This window comes from Theropithecus gelada, chromosome 1 (genome assembly GCF_003255815.1).
Source record: "Theropithecus gelada isolate Dixy chromosome 1, Tgel_1.0, whole genome shotgun sequence".
Classification (NCBI taxonomy): Eukaryota; Metazoa; Chordata; class Mammalia; order Primates; family Cercopithecidae; genus Theropithecus; species Theropithecus gelada.
This window is the reverse complement of record NC_037668.1, coordinates 91,810,090-91,829,269: the sequence shown is the minus strand read 5'-3', so window position 1 is coordinate 91,829,269 and position 19,180 is coordinate 91,810,090. Positions and strand designations below refer to the sequence as shown.

Below are 19,180 nucleotides of genomic sequence, written 5' to 3'. Positions count from 1 at the left end.
TAAGATCCACTAGAGGTAGTGTCAGAAAGGTCAGAAACGACCCTATTTCACATCTTGAAGCATTTTTACCATGTGGAACACTTTAGAGGAAGAAGAGAAAGGAACGAGGGGGGAAAGAAACTCTCCAGAAATAATAGAATCCCAAGTAATTCAATGTTAAGTGATCACAAAGTAAGCTGGGGATTTATTTTGGCCCCCACCTCCTTGCAGTGATCTGAAAAACAGTTGATTTCAAAGAAGGTCATGCCACAATTAAAAACAGAGTTTCCCACCTCTTTCCTCACCTCCCCTGTGTGCCCCCACCGTGTACCTTTGTTGAGTTCACTTGAAATGTTCCATGATGAGGTAGGCACTAATTCAGCACTGACTGACAGCTCTGTTTCTGAAAAGAAAAAGAAGGGAAGGGAGAAAGACAAGGGCAATATTAAATATAGTAACTTATGGGCTGTTCGAAGCATTACAGGAGATTTCCAAAGGACCTGCCTTTGGAGAGAGACCACGGCAATCCCATAGCTTATTAGACTGGAATGGAGGTTCTAGCTGCCAGTAGAGGTGCCTGCATTTTAGATGCCATCCAAATGAACAATCTATGGACCAGATTTGAAGATTTTTACTTCAAAACACTGGCTTGAAAATTAAAATGTAAAATATTACATTAACCCTCTCAACATCACTTACCATCAGAGAAATGCAAATCAAAACCACAATGAGATGCCATCTCATACCAGTCAGAATGGCTATTTTTAAAAAGTCAGGCCGGGCGCAGTGGTTCATGCCTGTAAACCCAGCACTTTGAGAGGCTGAGGCAGGTGGATCACAAGGTCAGGAGTTCGAGACCAGCCTGACCAACATGGCGAAACCCCATCTCTACTAAAAGTACAAAAATTAGCCCTGCATGGTGGCATTTGCCTGTCATCCCAGCTACTCAGGAGGCTGAGGCAGAAGAATTGCTGGAACCCGGGAGGTGGAGGTTGCAGTGAGCTGAGAAGGTGCCACTGCAATCCAGCCTGGCTGACAGAGCAAGACTCCATCTCAAAAAACAAAAAACAAAACAAAACAAAAGTCCAAAAATAACAGATGCTGGCAAGGATGCAGAGAAAACGGAATGCTAATACACTGTTGGGGGAATGTAAATTAGTTCCGCCACTGTGGAAAGCAGTTTGGAGATTTCTCAATGAGCTAAAAATAGAACTAACATTTAACCCAGCAATCACATTACAAGGTATATACCCAAAGGAAAATAAATTATTCTACCAAAAAGATACCTGTACTCGTCTGTTCATCACAGCACTATTCATAATACCAAAGACATGGAATCAACCTAGGTGCCCATCAACAGGGGACTGGATAAAGAGAATGTGGTACATATATGCCATGGAATACTATGTAGCCATAAAAATAATGAAATCATGTCCTTTGTAGCAGCATGGATGCAGATGGAGGCCATTAGCCTAAGCTAATTAACACAGAAGCATAAAACCAAATATCATGTGTTCTCACTTATAAGTGGGAGCAAAATCTTGGGTACCATGGATATAAAGATAGGAACAATAGGCACTGGAATTACAAAAGGATAGAGGGAGTGGGGCAAGGGTTGGAAAACTACCTATTGGGTAGTATGTTCACTATCTGGGTGACGGGATCAGTGGAAGCCCAAACCTCAAGATCATGCAATATAATCTTGTAACAAGCCTGCACATGTACCCTCTGAATCTAAAATAGAAATGAAACTTGCAAAAAAAAAAAAAAGAACAAGGGCAAAATATACCTTGCCCCTAAAATACTGCATTAACAAGAAAACAAATCTGCAGAAATGACCACACATAATCAAACATAAACTCCTTTTCTTGTTGAAAGACCAGTCTTAGACTAATAAATTTAATAGCTTTCTTATGGAAGAACAACATTGCTCCTGTAACTAACTTCACGGGTCGTGTTTGGAATTGGTAGCATTTCTGTGAACAGAGAAATTCATTTCTCTACATTGGAACTTTAGGTCAAGACAAATGATAGCTAAGTATTTGAATATAGAGAATCATTTGCGGTAAATAACTTAAAAGATAATTTTCAAAGCCATCATGAATTAAAGCAAACACACAAATCAATAATCTAAAGGACATAATACACTATGAAGTACTTACGGACTGTTAGAAGTACTTACCGGCTGTTAAAACTCTTAAATAATAGACTGTAATATACAAATAATGTTTGTTGTTCTTTTTTTTTTTTTTTTTTTTTTTGAAAATTTAAGCTATGCTATTAATATATTGTAATGGGGTTATACTAACTTTCCCTTAGGCTATGTCTACACACACACACACACGCACACACACACACACACTCAGAACATTATTAGAGAATATTAGGACTGGACAGGACCTTGGAGGACCCAGGGTCATTAGATATAAGGCATACAAGTTGTCAATCCCTCCCGCTTCAATCCAGTGTAGGCATCTTTAATCAATCATGGCTCTGTTCGCCTGTTAAGCCTGGGATCTGTCATAGAGTGCTTTAAGCACAGTGCTCTAGGTAGCCACTAAAAATGGATCTGAGACAGAATGCAGGATGAACTTTATTAAGTGGAAGAATTGCAATTCAAACCCAGGTCTCTTTGACTCTAGCACTCCACACCTTCTGGCAGCCCATGCTGACAAGTAGTCAAGCCTGTGAAACCTGGCTTTTTTTCTTCACCTTACCTCTGGCCTCACCTTTTCACAGAGATAAGCACATTTTTTGTATTTCCATATTTACTGATGGTGACTGTCTGCCAAATGGCCACATGTCAGGGTCACTGACTAAGCTTGAACAAGAACAGGATGTTGACCCACTGAGACCTTGCAAAGGTGTACTTCTAGTTTATCTCCCTGCCACAGCAGAGACAAAAGGATTGTTTGGTTTGTGCAGACCTCCTTGGCTTACCTCTTTCCCAGTCCTAGAAGCACGTGGGAAAGAAGTAGACGAACCACACATACCCTTCCCACCTACAATGGCCCTGGTTTCCGCCAACGTCCTGAGCCAAAAATAGCATAGACTCTTTTAAGGAGACCAGAAGTCAGATAGGCAGTATGGCAGGGATCTTAATTTCAAAATATGAAAACAAAAAGAAATTTTTACCCAAGTAGGAGAAATGCTTAATACAAAGCCACAATGGAAAGCAGTGCTTCTGTTATCAACCCCTTGTTTGGGGAATGGGTATTTCGTGCAGGTGATTTCCCCAGGAAGAGCTAATTGTCTACATTTCAGGGCCTTCCACATACGACTCCAACCCCAGCTCCACTCTGAGCCCCATGCTGCTGCCACCCACTTTGGCTCTTTCAATAATGACAGCCCTTGTTTGCAGTATTATGGACTGCTGTGGTTCACCTATGAAAAGGCTCATCAAACACTCCAACACCCAGACTTCAGGGAGCTTGGGAATAGAAGGTTGGCAGCCAAGGCGGCATTTCAGGGAAGGAAGCATAGGTTGGAAAGTGGTGGGATTAAGAGGAACCTTGACAGCATTTACATGCAATATTTTCATAGCTTCATCTTACTGCTGCTCATGGTGAAACTGCCAGAAATCTAGGTTTCATTTTACAGTGTTAATTTTATAGACAGTTAGCTATATGTCACTTGGTTTTTCCAAGCTGAGTTGAATTGCTGATTGAATATAATTTGGGACCGATGACAAATGAATAGATTCTTGGCACCGCTAACAGTGAAATTGTTCCCCACGTGTCCCTGGACACTAATTACCACTCAGTTCTTGGGCTGTAGCAAAGATAATTTCAGTTCACAAGATCATTAAGTGATTGTGCTGATTCTGGGGAATTTTGTTTGCTGCCTCAAGATCCATTCCTTTAGATAACCACGTGTTCAGCTTCTCAGATAAAATGATAATAAAAACAGATAAAATAGTTTAAAATATGAATAACTTCCCTGAAAAATATTATCTTCCAAGGCCATATTTTTTAAAAATAAAGGCTGATTATTTTATATAGAAAGTTGAATATTAACAATCTCCCCTCACAAAGTGATGTTTAATAAGCTTTTTTTCTTCACTGAAAGGAAAACTGAAGTTTGAGAAAAATCAAGCACATGTCAGCTTGAACTCCATCAATTCCATGGCCACCAGTGGCTTCAGAGAGACATGGCTGCAAGTTTTGGCCCTGTAGGAACCTCACTGATGGATTCCTATTCGCCTCACCATTGGCAAAAGCATGAGACATTTCCAAGTATATTTACCACCAGCCTGGCAGCCTCTCTTCCCCAAAAGCATCATGGTAATAGCAAATGTGTACGTGCCATTTAGAAGACAGTAGAATATTTAATGGAAATATACACCTAGATCTTAATACTACTGTCTGACACTTATTAATTTTGTGATCATGAGAAAGTTACTGAACATCATTTAACTTCTATTTTCTCATCCATAAAATGGGAGCAATAAAAGCCACCTCAAAGGACTGAGGTAATGATTAAATAAAGGACCAAAAGGCTCCGGTATAGTGTCCAGCATAGAGACTCCAGGGCTTTCATACCTCTCCTTTGTCTAGTAAGGCAGATAGTGGCCATCCTTTGCATGGATGTACTTGGTTAACTAATAAGTCACTGTCTGTATTTGAAACAACACATTTACCATGCTCTTAGAAAGACACTGCATTTCACATGCCTCACTAATCCAAGCCAATCTTTTCATTTCATGAGGTTTTCCTGAATTGGTCACCAGTTCTCTAAGAACATAAGTGTTTTTATATGGTTTTATCCAATTTGAGCAAACCAAGCATGTTTTAGAAAACTCCAGCTGTTATCTTTCTCGACCTCTTTTAGGAGGGCAAACCTCAAAAGCTATTCTCCTCCCGATTTGATCAATAGGAGCTATTATCTTTGCAGTTTCTCGGAGGATTGACTTTTTGGCACTGATTCTGCAAACCATAAGGTTTTGGTATTTAAGCCTCAACAGTGGGAGTGTTATTTGGAAGGAAGGAAAAAATAAGCCTTGAATCCTCCTCATTGATAAAAGCCTGTGCTCTCTGAAAGGATTACTGGTTCATCTCAGCAGTTGGCAGGTAGAGACCCAACGTTCACAGGATGTGGAAGCCCTTCCAAGAAGCTCCCAGCCATGCCACATCCTGTATCCCCCATTCAGTGATGCGTGAGGTTACACAGGCATGCGCAAACTCACAAAACCAGCGGCCAGTCCAGTAGCTGCAAAGGCTGAATGCAAGAGAAGCAAGTGGCTACCCCAGTGCCTTTCTTGACCACTCACTGAGTCTTAGAATGTTATAACTGGGTGGGCCCTCAAGGCCCAGGACATATTTATCAAATTATATTCTTTGGAGCCACAGGATTTTTTGGAGCTATTTATAGAGGAACATAAGAGGATCTGGGGTTCCAGAGGACAAGAATACAGGCTCTAGATCCTCCTTCAAAAGGAACAACTCTACTTTTATCTATTTTATATATTGTTGTGTTCACAGGTACTGTGGAAAATGCTCCAATGTTTTAAATTTTTAATAAACATTATGTCATACAATCTCCTCATTTTTCAGATGAAGCAAGTGAGGCCCCTGGTAGGGAAGTGGCTTTGCCAAAATCACAGAAGTTCTAAGATAGAGCCAGACTTTAGAGGCTCAAAAGGAAATACGTGCTGACTTTTCACTGAGCTGCATGTTCTGCTGTGTATAGCCATAAGATGTGGTATGTATCCTCAGAGGCCAACTTTTGAGAGACACTCAAGGAATTTCCAAGCAGCCAGGGTCAGTCACATAGAAGGGGCACACTTTCTTCCTATGCAAAAGAAGGCCTCCACGTGTGATCATTTGGAGGGTGGCGGGAAAAGAATGAAAGATGCTGATGGCTTTGAGACTGTTGGTTCTCAGTGTTACTTTAGACGTTGTTTGGTGAAGGCTGTTAGCCCTGTTTCTTTCCTCTCCATAGTGCCTCAGTGGAGAAGCCCATAGCCAGTTAAATTGCCTTAACCAAAGGCGCCTATTGGAAAAGTAAGAGTCTGCTGTAACTTAAAAGGACAGGCAGGCTACATTCCCCAGTAGTGCAAGGAGGTCAGTCAGCCTGAGCCATGCTCTAGCCCTACGCTCACAATTGCCCCACATCTGGGGTCCTAAAGGAGGGGGCCTCTCCACGCTAGGGATTCAGCTGACTTACTGAGGAGAGAGAAAATTTGGAGTTTTCTTCATTCTTTACGGGATAGTCAGGACTGGAAGGTACTATGCTCAATGTCTACAAGGATCTTCTAGTCCTCAGTGACCTCAAATTTGGATTTCTGATGTAATCTCTAAATAAAATTATCAATATAATCTCAAAGAAAGAAGATGGCACAATCCTGCAACCTTAAACCCCTGCTCAATTACAGTCACATTACCTATATTGCAGTATGAAATCATTTTTTAACCATGTAATTACTTTGTAATCAGCATAATTATTATATATGTGATGAATCCACTACTTTGTTGAAGAAAAATTCATAATATAGCAACATTTGTGCTATTATTTGTATTTTTATATGGTGAGATCTGCAGGAAAAAAAAGAAAAAAAAAAAAGGAAGGAAAAGGTGCCTAGGTTTTGTCAAAGTCCAAAAGACACTGCTTGTGCTCAGAGATCTTCTCAACCTTCAACAGTCTAAAAGGTAGGTACCTTTATTACCTTCATTTCATGATTGATGAACCTGAGGCAGAGATATGAAGGCAGCTGCCCTATCAGCTTGTCGGGGTAGGGAGGGGGATCGTCATCAAATCCAGGAAGACTGAGAGCAGAGTCAGAGCATCTTCAACTGTGCCATATGGGGGATGGGGGAAGGAGCTGAAAGACATAACCACTTGCTCCCTGGCTTAAACCCCCTTCAGCCCCAGAGGTCCCCTGTGGAACTCTAAGCTCTGCAGTACGTAGCTGGAAAACCAATACCAGAAGGCAAGCTCCTCAACAATCAATGCTTGTTTCACCAATTCTAAAACCCCCAAAGGATGGCAGAGCACATAAAGGGAGGAGATGAAATATTTCTTGAATTACAATTAAATGCCTTTTTAATTTTTTCTTTGGAGATACTGTTCTCCTTTCTAAATCTGTTAAATTCATCTTATAGATCACATGCAGTTCTTGTATGTAATGAAACTATGCTACAAAAAGCACCACAATGACACACATCTTTAAAGTGAATAAAAATAGTCTGTATTCTTGAAAACTATCTCACTTTAAAACTATCATACTTGGGCTCTCTTCCACAGAACTATAGAGATTCACTCGTTCATTCATTATATATGCATATGTATTGGCACTTTCTATGTGTAAGAACTCGGATGAAAAAGCTCGAACCAAGCCAGGCGCAATGGCTCACGCCTGTAATCCCAGCACCTTAGGAGGCTAGGATCACGAGGTGAAGAGATCAAGATCATCCTGGCCAACATGGTGAAACCCCGTCTCTACGAAAAATACAAAAATGAGCTGGGTGTGGTGGCACATGCCTGTAATCCCAGCTACTCCAGAGGCTGAAGCAGAAGAATTGCTTGAACCAGGGAGTCAGAGGTTGCAGTGAGCCAAGATCGTGCCACTGCACTCCAGCCTGGTGACAGAGCAGGACTCCGTCTCGAAAAAAAAAAAAAAAAAAAAAAAAGGTTGAACTGGTCCCTAACACCTTCTAAAACCTTACAGTCTGGTGGGAGATGAGTACATGACCACAAACAGGCAATTATAAACAGTGTGATGGGGTTACCAATAAGACCTGACAGAAACAGCCTCAGCCTCCCCGTCCCCTAGCCACCCCCCTACCACAACGAGGCTAAAAACATGAAGAGTACTGAATAAAATGTCACAAGGAAATATATGATGCATAGCTGAGATGGAAAGAAAAGGAAATTCTTGGTGCCAAAAAGGATAATAGAAAGTGGAAGCCGATGCTGAAGGTGCCTATGAATATGGGCCCTCAGGTCTAGGGGCTGCAGTTTTAATGTTCATTTAATAATCCAAGATGTAGCCCTAGGCCAGAGCGAAATCTGAGCTTCCTGCCTAAAGCCTTTACTAGAGCCTGGGAGATTGGCCTTACCTGTGGGAAGGGCCTGGAAATACTTCTCCTAACAGTCCAAAGAAGCTGCTAGGACTCTTGAAAGTCCACTCAGGACTTGGGTGGGGTTGGGGGAAACGTCTCCATAAGACGTCAAAAGGCTGTGTAAAGACCACAGAGATTCTGCATACCCTTCACCCAGTTTCTCCCAATAGTTAACAGCTCACAGAATTATGGTATAATGTCAAAGCTAGGAATTTGACATTGTTAAAATATGTGTATATAGTTCTGCCATTTCATTGCAAGTGTAGATTCGAGTAACCACTACCACAGTCAAGATAAAACAACTTTGTCACCACAAAGATTTCCCGCATGCAACCCCTTTGCAGTCCTACCCATCCCCCTCCTCCCAACCATTCCTGACACTGGCAACCACTAATCTGTTCTCCATTGCTGTAATTTTGTTGTTTCAGGAATGTTGTATAAACAGACTCATTTAGTATGTGACCTTTTAAAAACTGGCTTCTTTCACTCAGCATAATGCCCTTAAGATTCATCTACTTTGTTGCATGTATCAATCATTTGTTTGTTCTTATTGCTGTGTGGTATGGACATGCCACACTTTGTTTAACCATTCGCTGCAAACATTTGGTGGTTTCCATTTTCTGGCTGTTACAAATAAAGCTGTCATCAACCCATGCATAGACTTCCATGCTAAATTATTTATTCCTGTAAAAAGGAAACTGCATTTAGAAGGAAGGAGTTGTATGTAAGAAGCAATAATAGGCAAATACACTGGGAAATGTGTTTAATTTTTTAAATAAGGCTTGGCTCTAAAAGTAAATATGTGATAAGAGCTACAACAGAGGTAGGCACAGGGTTCTAAGACATCACTTAGGAAGAGTACATATTCCCGTTTGGGGAGGAGGAATCCCAAAGGACAGGAGGGTGGTCCTTTGAAAGATTGTTCTGGGTTAAGAGGACACGTAGGTATTAGAAAGACCATGGCACATTGGAGGAAGCGCAAATAATTCAATAATGGTCTCACTCCACCACACAGCCAAGGCAACTTTTTCCAATCCAGGGCCTTCTAGTTCTTTTGTTGTTATTTGCTTGTTTGTTTGTTAAAGACAAGAAACATCCCAACTAGTTACTAAGGAGGCAGGATCTCCTCAGGGATAGTGGAAAGTCCTAAAGGAAATTTCAAAATGGTTCATATCTTGCTCTTCCGCAAGGAGAAGTTCAAATGAGTGAACCCAAAGTTAACACTCCCTCATTCATCCATGGTGCCACTGGGGATTCAATGGATGCTTAGTACAATAAAAGAATTGGTTTACTTCTGGCCTCAGAAGAAGCTGGCAAAGACAGAGTATAAAAGGGAGGAAGCATACTGAAGAATGGTTCCCTCAGAAACTGGTCTCAGCTCCCTACAGAGGTTCCATTTCCTTTCCTTTCAGTAGCTGTGGACACCTCAGGTTTCTAATGACATCAACAAATGTTATTCTTTTTTTTCCTATTTCCACTTGAATGCCATTCCTTACACACGCTTCCCCTGAAAAGTGCCTCCAGGCAATTTTTTTTTCTTATTCATCCTTCTGTGTCATCTGTCTTTGTCTTATGGAGTTTGCCATTTCATTTTCCCCTTTGTATGGCCCACGTACATTTTCATTTCATATTCTATAATCCATTTTATAATAAAAGTCTATTACCTACTAATTGCCTCTGGCCAATTCGAAGTCACATGCCACTCAAAAGAAACAACGGACACAAGGAAAATGCTTTCACAGCTGCAATTCCATGACAGCCTGAGAGTTTGTTCTTGACTCTTGAAAAACAAAGGAAGTCTTGGTTAAGTCCTATACACAATGGGAATGAAGTTATACTGGGTGTTTCCTAAAGCCATAGTGTATTAGCAAACAGTTTGGAAAACTATATGGCCACAAGGAGCTACACAACTCCTTATGTTCATTTGGAGTTTAATGATATTAAATTCATTCGTTTGTTCATTGATTTATCCATCCATCCATCCATCCATCCATCCACCCATCTAACAAATATTTATTGAGCACCTATTCCATTCCAGATTACCTAAGTGCTAGTCAGGTGCTGGGATATTATGGTGAACAAAATCGAGACAGTTTTTTACTTCATGGAGCTTATTTTCTGGTAGGAACACAGAGAAGTAAACAAAAACTTAAAGTATAGTATGACAAATGCCGTGATAGGGACCTGGGAAGGACAAAGGGCTTAGCACAGTCCTGGAGGATCTTGTCCTGACCAAAGATTTTGGTGATGAGCCTTACGTGGCTTATGGCAAACCAGATATTTAGATAGACATGGGATCCTGGATAATCTAATTTCCTCCTTTGAATAAAACAGAATTTTCCACCACAAGTAAACAGTGAGCTGAGACCTGGTGAGGATATCACCTCCCCAAGAAAGACTCCGATCTTCATAGAAAAGATGGTCTACAGTGGGTACGTCTTCACCTGTGATAATCACATACCTGTCTTTGCCTGCAAACTTGGATACTCAAAGGAGCCTTCTATTGGAAACAGGGAATGCCTCCCTCAGTTTTAGTGATTTGGCCCTGGCCATATATACATCTGTATTTCTGTATTAGTCTGTTTTCATGCTGCTGATAAAGACATACCCGAGACTGGGAAGAAAAATAGGTTTAATGGACTCACAATTCCACATGACTGGGGAGGCCTCACAATTATGGAGGAAGGCAAAAGGTACTTCTTACATGGCGTTGGCTAGAGAAGCTGAGAGAGAAGCAAAAGCAGAAATCCCTTATAAAACCATCAGCTCTCGTGAGACTTAGTCACTACCACAAGAACAGTACAGTGGAAACCATCCCCACGATTCAGTTATCTCCCACTGGGTCCCTCAACACACAGGAATTATAAGAGTACAATTCAAGATGAGATTTGGGTGGGGACACAGAGTCAAACCATATCAACCTCCTAAATTGACTCTTCAATCAAAACTGAGTCTTTTTTGCTTTTATCTCCTTAGCAACATAAATATCTGCTGGGAATGGAGGGTTAGCCTAACATACTTGTCTAAGACGTTCTAAACTTTCGGTTCCTTTTGTCTTTCTAATTTACACTTAGCCCCTGCAAAAGATAAAATAATTGTCCATTCAACGTGGTACTAGGTACAGGTTAAATTATTTCTGCTCCAACCTGTGTGATTAGAGACGAATGACAAAATAGAATATGTAAAACAGAATATGTTGATGCACAAATTCCATCTCCTCGAAAGATTATAACACTAATATCAATAAAAATATTTTTCATGTCAGGATCTCAAACAGAAGGATGCTTCTGATTCACACTATGCTCAAATCACAGCAAAACAACCATGTAATTTAACAGGAAAGAAAATAAACCTCCTAATTCAATGATATTCAGTTTACTATTGAAAAGATGAAAAAAAAAAAAAAACCTTAGAATTACCCTAATTTTCTACTTTACAATTTTTCACTTAATTTTATGTTCCTTTGGGCACCAGTGAGTATGTTCTTCCTTTCATTCTTCTTAGAGAGTAACCTTCTTGAGAGGGAGGGTCACGTCTCATGCTTTCATTGTGTCCTGCCTGACTACTAAGTGATCCCGGAATAGGTTAGATGAGAGGCAGTTCAGCACAAGGATGAAAGATGTCAACTTTGTGTTGTTCAAACACAAATCCCAGCTCTGTTACACACCAGCTTAAAATTACTTCACACCTCTAAACCTCAGTTCCTCATTCATAAAATGGGCAGAATAATAATGACCTTGCAGGACTGTTATGAGGCTTAACTAGGATAATACTTGGAGATGACTTCAGTATCCAGCAAATGGTAAACTTTTAGCAAAGTAGCAGCTCTCACAATTGGGTCAAGACTTTTTTTTAAAAAAAAAACTAATCATAGATACAGAAACTAACCATAGATACAGCCTGAAGGGTGTTTAATGCAGTGATTCCCAAACTCAGCTGGGGAGCATGTTAAAAAAATGCTGATTTTTGAACCCCTGTCTCTAAACTATTGAATCTCCCTAGGTGAGTCTTATATAACCTGCAGCCTAGAACTGATCCTCTGCAAATCACCAGGGTAGGGAAACCCAGATAATATGTCTGTAAAAATAACTGAAAAACACAAAAAGCTTTAAATGAACTGAGAACTTTAATGTAATTTAAGAGTTTAGGGGAAAGGGAGTTAGCCAACTAAAATGTTACTTTTCTTTTTATCATAAAATTTCAATATGGGCAGCAACCTCAACATTGAGACAGCTCAATGAATATTAACCAGCAACAAAACTGGTACCTCTTGAACGTCTTTCAAAGCCAAATATTTATGTCTAACTTGAAGGTTCTCTTAATTAGTTGACTACTGAATTAGACAACTATACTTTTACATAGAAAATTATTTTCCTGCAAAAAGCAGTGTAGTATTGTCTTAGCCATTCTCTATTTTACATAGGATTTCAATGGCTGTGATGTCTGTGGAGCCCTCCATTAAATGGGCAAATTGGGCAAGCCCTAAAAATGTGCAGCCATCCTACTCTAGGCATAGATGGGGAGAGAAACAAACCCCTTTTCAGCCCTGATTCTCAATCACTTAAAGCATTTACAAAGAGAAGCCCACTTTGGCTGCAGTTGAGAAAGCTATTAAGATTCCAAGCACCTTAGAGTAATACAAGTACCTTGTATTTAGGTAGCACTTTTCCTTTCAAGAAAGTCCGTACACAGAACAGACATTAGCTCATGACTCCACATGCAAAGGATCAAGGCCTGAGATAATCATACCCTGGGTTGGACTTGAAGAAATCCAGACTCGGGCAGAGAACTTGCCTAAAGTCCCCTGACATGTCACCAACTGCCAGAACATAGCCATGATCTCTCCTCAGCCAATCCTGGCTCCATTCAGGCTCTCTACTGCACTGCTGGTAAAGTCCCTTTCCCAGTTTTTGTTTTTGTCTAACCCCCTCTAGCACACTGTTAATTCAATTATTTCAAAGCTCCAAACTGTGAGGCGTGAAAGAGGGAAAAAAAGAACTATTTTCAGAAAAGTATATTGAAAGCATAATTTGTACCTTCTGGCTGTCCCTGGAAATCAAGTATTTAAGTTAATGGGATTGAGGGACTCCTGGATTAGTGGAAATTATCTCAATCAGAGAGGTAAATTTAGGAGGATTACTACTATCCTGCAAGATAGTAAGATGGTTTTGCTCCAGCCATATTAGCTTGAGCGTGTAGCATCTGGATGGCTGGCAATGTTCAAATACTTAATTCGCCTAAAATTGTACCAGTTTAAAATGTTTCGCCCGTCTGGACTGGGTTTCCTGCACCATGTCATTACTGATAGCCTGGGGAGATCAAGAATTAAAGTTAAATTGAGGAAAATGTTAGCAGAGCATAAGTTGGGACCAGAGTCTCTTCTCAGAGCCTCTTAGTTTAATTTATCCCTCTTCTGAAACCCCACGGTATTTTATCTGTTCCACTCTTAAGAGACTTTGCACTTTGTAATGTGACCTACAATTTCTTTGGGGGCACATCTTTTTAATAAGATTGTATGCTTCTTGAGGCTGGGGATGAGATTTTACTTTCTTCTACATTACTAACAGTATCAATGTTGCACCGAACTCATAGTAGGTATTCAATAGACGTTTTCTGAATGCATAGGTGATATGATAGCTGCATGCTCCCTGTGTCATCACATTTATTCCTATAAGGTAGTGTAGTAGACTGTAAAATGCCCACAATTCATTCCTCCCTGTAACCACATCTTTTTGTATCTCCTCCAATGAAGAGATGGAGTATATTTCTGTACCATTGAATCTAGACTTGCTTTGGCTAATACGATGTGCCGAGATCACCTTGGCTCAGTCCAGATCAGAGCACTGCCTAACTAATCTTTTTTGATAATAGCTATAATGACAAATAATAGCTCATTTATTCTTGAGCTAAATAAATGCTCATTGTTTTAAGACACTGCATTTTGGGGTAATTTGCTATACAGAATTATTTGTGGGTAATACATGTCCATTTACAGATGAGAACTCTAAGGCTCAATGAGGTTAAGAACTCATCTAAAGCCATAGATTAACAAAGCCAGGATTTGAAATCCAGTCTTCCTGATTGCAAAGCCCATAGTCTTCCACTAAATAAACTGACCAGACTTCAAAAATCCTTATGCATTCAGAAATAAGCTTGAGAAACTAAAGGCAAAAGACAAATGGAGTGAGGAACTTACTTTCATTGCTGTGAAGCGCTACGGAGAACTGCCTGCTAGAGTGAGTCATCTTAGTCTGACAGGGTCCTGTGTTGGCAGCTCATTTAATTAAAGTTGAGAGAGGCAAAAGTACAGGAGGTCTCTTTCAAACAATGATCTGGGAAGAATGATATTCTCACATCCAAAAGTACAGAGTTCAGCTAATAACAACTGCTATTGAAGCTTGGTGATTCAAGTCATTCCCTAATCCAATACGTATTTTTTCATTCTCTTATTAGAAAAAAATAATTTTCCATGTAATTAATTTTGCAACTCCTTTTCATTAGCCATCAATCTTCCAAGACTGTTTTGGCTTTTAGATCTGATGGAAACAGTTCGACTTGGTTGCCAGGTGTCGATATCTACATCCAAAATGAAATGGCGTTCCACCTGCAGCTTTTACAAACAACCTAGGCATGGGAACTTTCACAAAAATGCAAGACCATCCTTTGGATTTGCCAAAGATCTTCTCATATGTGGAAAGGGAGGGCTCTCCCTCCTCCCAGAGCTATCAGCATTTCAAGAGGCCTTTCCAGTCAACTGCAATGAACAGGAACGACCAAAGCTACTGTGCACTTGATGGATGAGGCATCCTGTCTGCTCCTGTGTATCCTCTTCTGAGATGGGCAACTTGATCTCTGGCTGCTAAGAGGATGTTCAGAGGTGGTGTATACTTTTCCCATATGGAATGTGGTCATCCATTTTCAGTCAGGGATGACCGAGGTATTTGGGGGAATTTGCTGTGACTGGTGGAAGCACTTGGGAGAGAGAAGCAATGCGATGAGTTTCATTTTACTACCTCTCCCTTGAGTTCATAGCTCTCCCACACTGTGAGCTATTCCACTAGGAGGACCCCTCTTCTTTGGGCCTTTCCCCACAAGCCTTCTCCATTGTCTCCATTTTTTCTGACCTGCTGCTTCAAGGTCCTTGTAGTGTAAAGACCTTTTCAAAGTTTGACACAAAATCGAAAAGCCTTTAAAAAGGTAATAAATTTGACCGTATTAACCATCTATGCTTCATGTTCCATTATTATAAGCTAAGCACGTGAGAATTATTGATATCCTACTGCTCAAAGTCCCCGCCAAGGTCTGATTGCAAAAATTCAAAATATTGCCACTTAGGCATAAATGGGTTATTAATATCAAAAGACATATGTCAAACTAGGGAGACAAAATTATTGCAGCTCAAAAGGCAAAGGGCTACAATATAGTAAGCAAAATTTCCTACCAATCAGTAAGAAAAAGAATCCAAGGAGGAAATAGATAAGTGGACAAAGGATATGAGTGCACAATTTACAGATACGGAAATATAAGTAGTCTTTAAACATATGAAACGTGATAACGTTACTGATAATATAAAAATGTTATTTAAAACTTCAATGAGATGTTATTTCTCCCCAATCAGATTGGAAATATGAAGAGTTTGATAACTCACTATATTGAAAGGGATATGAACAGTCAGGAACCCTTATATCAAAAGCAGCACAAATTGGTACAACTTGACAATATCTATGAAAATTTAAAATGTTAATAACTGTGTGAACGCCAATTCCACTTCTAGGAATTTAATCTGACAGGTGCCCTCAAACATATATGGAATGATATTGTTAAAACATTTTCATGGCAGTATTGTCTATAATATAAAAAGATTGGAAACAACCTATTTGTCCAGCAATAGCAGACTACCTAAATGAATTATGGCTATTCAAAATTCACAATGAAATACAATGCAGCTGTTATAAAACACAAGGAAACTGTACGCACTGTATTTGGAACAATCACCAAAATAAATCATTAGGTTTAAAAATAAAAGCAAAGTACTCATAGTGTGTATACCACAATATAATTTATGCAAAAACAAAAACGTGCTTGTGTGTTCTTATACACAGATATACATGGAATGTATAATATGAATTATGTATGCTGTGTATGCATATTCTTACATGTATAAATATACATCTTTATAAAATATCTATAAAAGAGATGCCCCAAAATTGGGAACAGTGTTTACACCAGAAAAGGGGAACTGGTGGTTGCAAGTCAGGGGCAAGAAGGATGTTTTACTGCACATCCTTTTGCACTCTTAAAATTTTATACCACGTGCAAAATGGAAGAATTTTTATTAAAAAGAGTTCAGTTCTCAAAGATTCCTCTTTCAAATGACAAGTGTTTCTTATGAGGTATGCCGGGGTTTTATGGAACTCCACAGAAAGAGCACCTCATAAGAGCAGGTAGGAGGGTAACAAATGAACATCTAAGGTTGCCAAGGGATACTGACCTTTGAGTTGAGTTTTAAGGATGAGTAGACATTAGCTACGTAGACAAAAGGTTTTTCTGCCCCAGGGAGCCATATTAATTTGGGGAACTATAAACAGTCCCTTAGGTATCACTGCATGTCCATATTTGTATATTTTGAATACTGATCTTTATATCCTTCATGTTGGGCACTTACTAGGTATCTAATATTTGCTGACTTTGACTGGCAGGCAGAAAAAGACCTGAGTTAAGAGATGCAGAATCTACCCCTAATGGTTCACAAATTCATAAAGGGTAGTTGTGACGGTAATGAGCAGGAAGAAGAGGCAGGAAGAGGAGGAGGAGAACTTCAGCAAAGTCTACACTCGTTAGCAGAGCAGTCATACTAACAACATGTTATCTATCCATGATAGTTTGCAAAGAACATTTATACATTTTCACAAACATTTGCTGATGTGTTATTATCTCCATTTTAGTGATGACAAAACCAAGGATTAGAGGGTGATGTGCCAAATGTCACTCCTAAAAAGATGCCAAATTAAATTTGAACCAATAGTTCTTCCCCTGTTCATCAGTGGCTTCTGTTTAAACTACCAGTAACCCAAGCCTTTTACTACAATGTGTCTATACAGTCCATCTCTTTAAACACAAATACCCTGAGCAGAAGTCTGCATTAAATAATTAACCTGGCCTGACACAGTGGCTCACACCTGTAATCACAGCACTTTGAGAGGCCTAGGCGGGCAGATCACGAGGTCAGGAGTTCAAGACCATCCTGGCAACAAGGTGAAACTCCATCTCTACTAAAAATACAAAAATTAACTGGGCGTGGTGGCATGCACCTGTAATCCCAGCTACTCGGGAGGCTGAGGCAGGAGAATCGTTTGAACCAGGGAGTCGGAGGTTGCAGTGAGCCAAGATTGCACCACTGCACTCCAGCCTGGCGACAGAGCAAGACTCTGTCTCAAATAAATAAGTAAATAAATAAATAAATAAAATAATAATAATTATCCTATTCCACAGATATTTGTTCCATTCTCTGCTATTTAATGTATCACACAGCACTAACAGACTCTGACATATACAAGGGTTGTGGGTTGTTTTTAAGTTCATAAAATAGAAACACGTATCAAAAGAAATTCTTCCCAAAAGTTACAGTGTTAAAATATAAGGTCAGGGATTTTGGTCACACTAGACAGACACTACTACAGGTGCTTACGTTCTCCTTTCCTATCATCACATCATGTTCTCCGCACTGAATCATGAAATGTGAGTGGTAGAGTTAGCCAAGCGAGACAGGTGACAGAAAAGAGAAGGGTCATTGCATTTCATGACAACCATATTAGTGATGGTATACTGGCTTCTACAACACCCTTAAAGGTTAATAGCTACTTTCTTTGTGCAAAGACACCTCGAGGCCTTACTTTCTTCTCCTTAAAGAAACTCAACAGCATTAACTCCTGATGTTTTCCAACTTCCCCAGGTGGCAGATCACAAACAATTAATGTAAGAAGAGTGAAGTCTGCCACACAGATAAACCAAACACAGCCCACGTTAGACCTGGAAGACAATGGGCCCATATGGGTGAAGAAGACCTGCCTCTTTCTGTCTTTCCCTGGAAATTGGTTATTTTTCTATATCACCAAGTAATGCCTTTGTTGGGGCCTCACCAGCCAGTGTGACATCATTCCAAATGCATATATGGCAAACAGGAAAACTAAGAAGGGACCACTTTGCCTTGACTTTGCAAAATAAGATCTACATATCAGCAATCTGGCAACCCCCAAATATCTGAAAAATGGCTGTGATCTATAATATTTTTACAGCTTGTCATGTTCTGAGTGGTTAATATAGAAGTCACAAAACTTAAAGCTCATGCATGTGCATCGTAAGTAAATCTACCAGTCTTTTACTAAAGATAGGGCTTTTAGGCTGGGCGCAGTGGCTCAGTCTGTAATCCTAGAACTTTGGGAAGGCCAAGTCAGGAGGATCTTTTGGGGCCAGGAGTTCAAGACCAGCTTAGACAGCATAGTAAGACCCTGACTCTGCAAAAAAGCAAACAAAACAAAACAAAACAAATCAAAAACAAACCCTGGCATGGTGGCATGCACCTGTGGTCCAAGCTATTCAGGAGCCTGAGGCAGGAGGATCACTTGAACCCAGGAGTTCAAGGTTATAGTGAGCTGTTATTGCACCACTGCACTCCAGTCTAATAAATAAATGATTTTAAAAAGACAGGGTTTTTCATTTACACATAGTTTTAATATGCCTTTCAACTATAAGAGTGCCTTATATTAGGAGGATTCTGGGTACTGTATTAAAACGCCAAGAAATGAGTTACTCCTCCCTCTCCTTCACTTTTTTTTTCTATTTTTAAAGAAAGGAAGAGAATCTGGCTTTTACCTTTTTTTAATGTAAACACATAACATGTGCCTGGGAGGATAATACATGAGGAACTAGGTTTTCAAACACACAGTGGAGGAGCTGGGACAGAGCACCATTCAAATATTTTATCTTTGACAAAATTACAACTTCCCTTCTCAGGAATAGAGGTTTGGGATTTTTGTTTTTAAAGGTAAAAAGGTTCATAATAAAACTGAAAAGTCTTCTTGGATGTCAACGAGCTCATAAAGAAAAGACATTTAGATGAGTTAGGCATGTAAATCAGAAAC

General features: G+C 39.8%; 1 protein-coding gene across 1 annotated transcript in view; it reads right to left on the bottom strand.

Annotated features, from left to right (window-relative positions):
• ROR1 (receptor tyrosine kinase like orphan receptor 1) overlaps nt 1-19,180 on the bottom strand; it is a 411,106-nt gene that overhangs the window by 173,540 nt on the left and 218,386 nt on the right. The window contains exon 2 of the mRNA XM_025362735.1: nt 311-382. Within this exon, the coding sequence (XP_025218520.1) occupies nt 311-382 (72 nt within the window). The remainder of the gene's footprint in view (nt 1-310; nt 383-19,180) is intronic.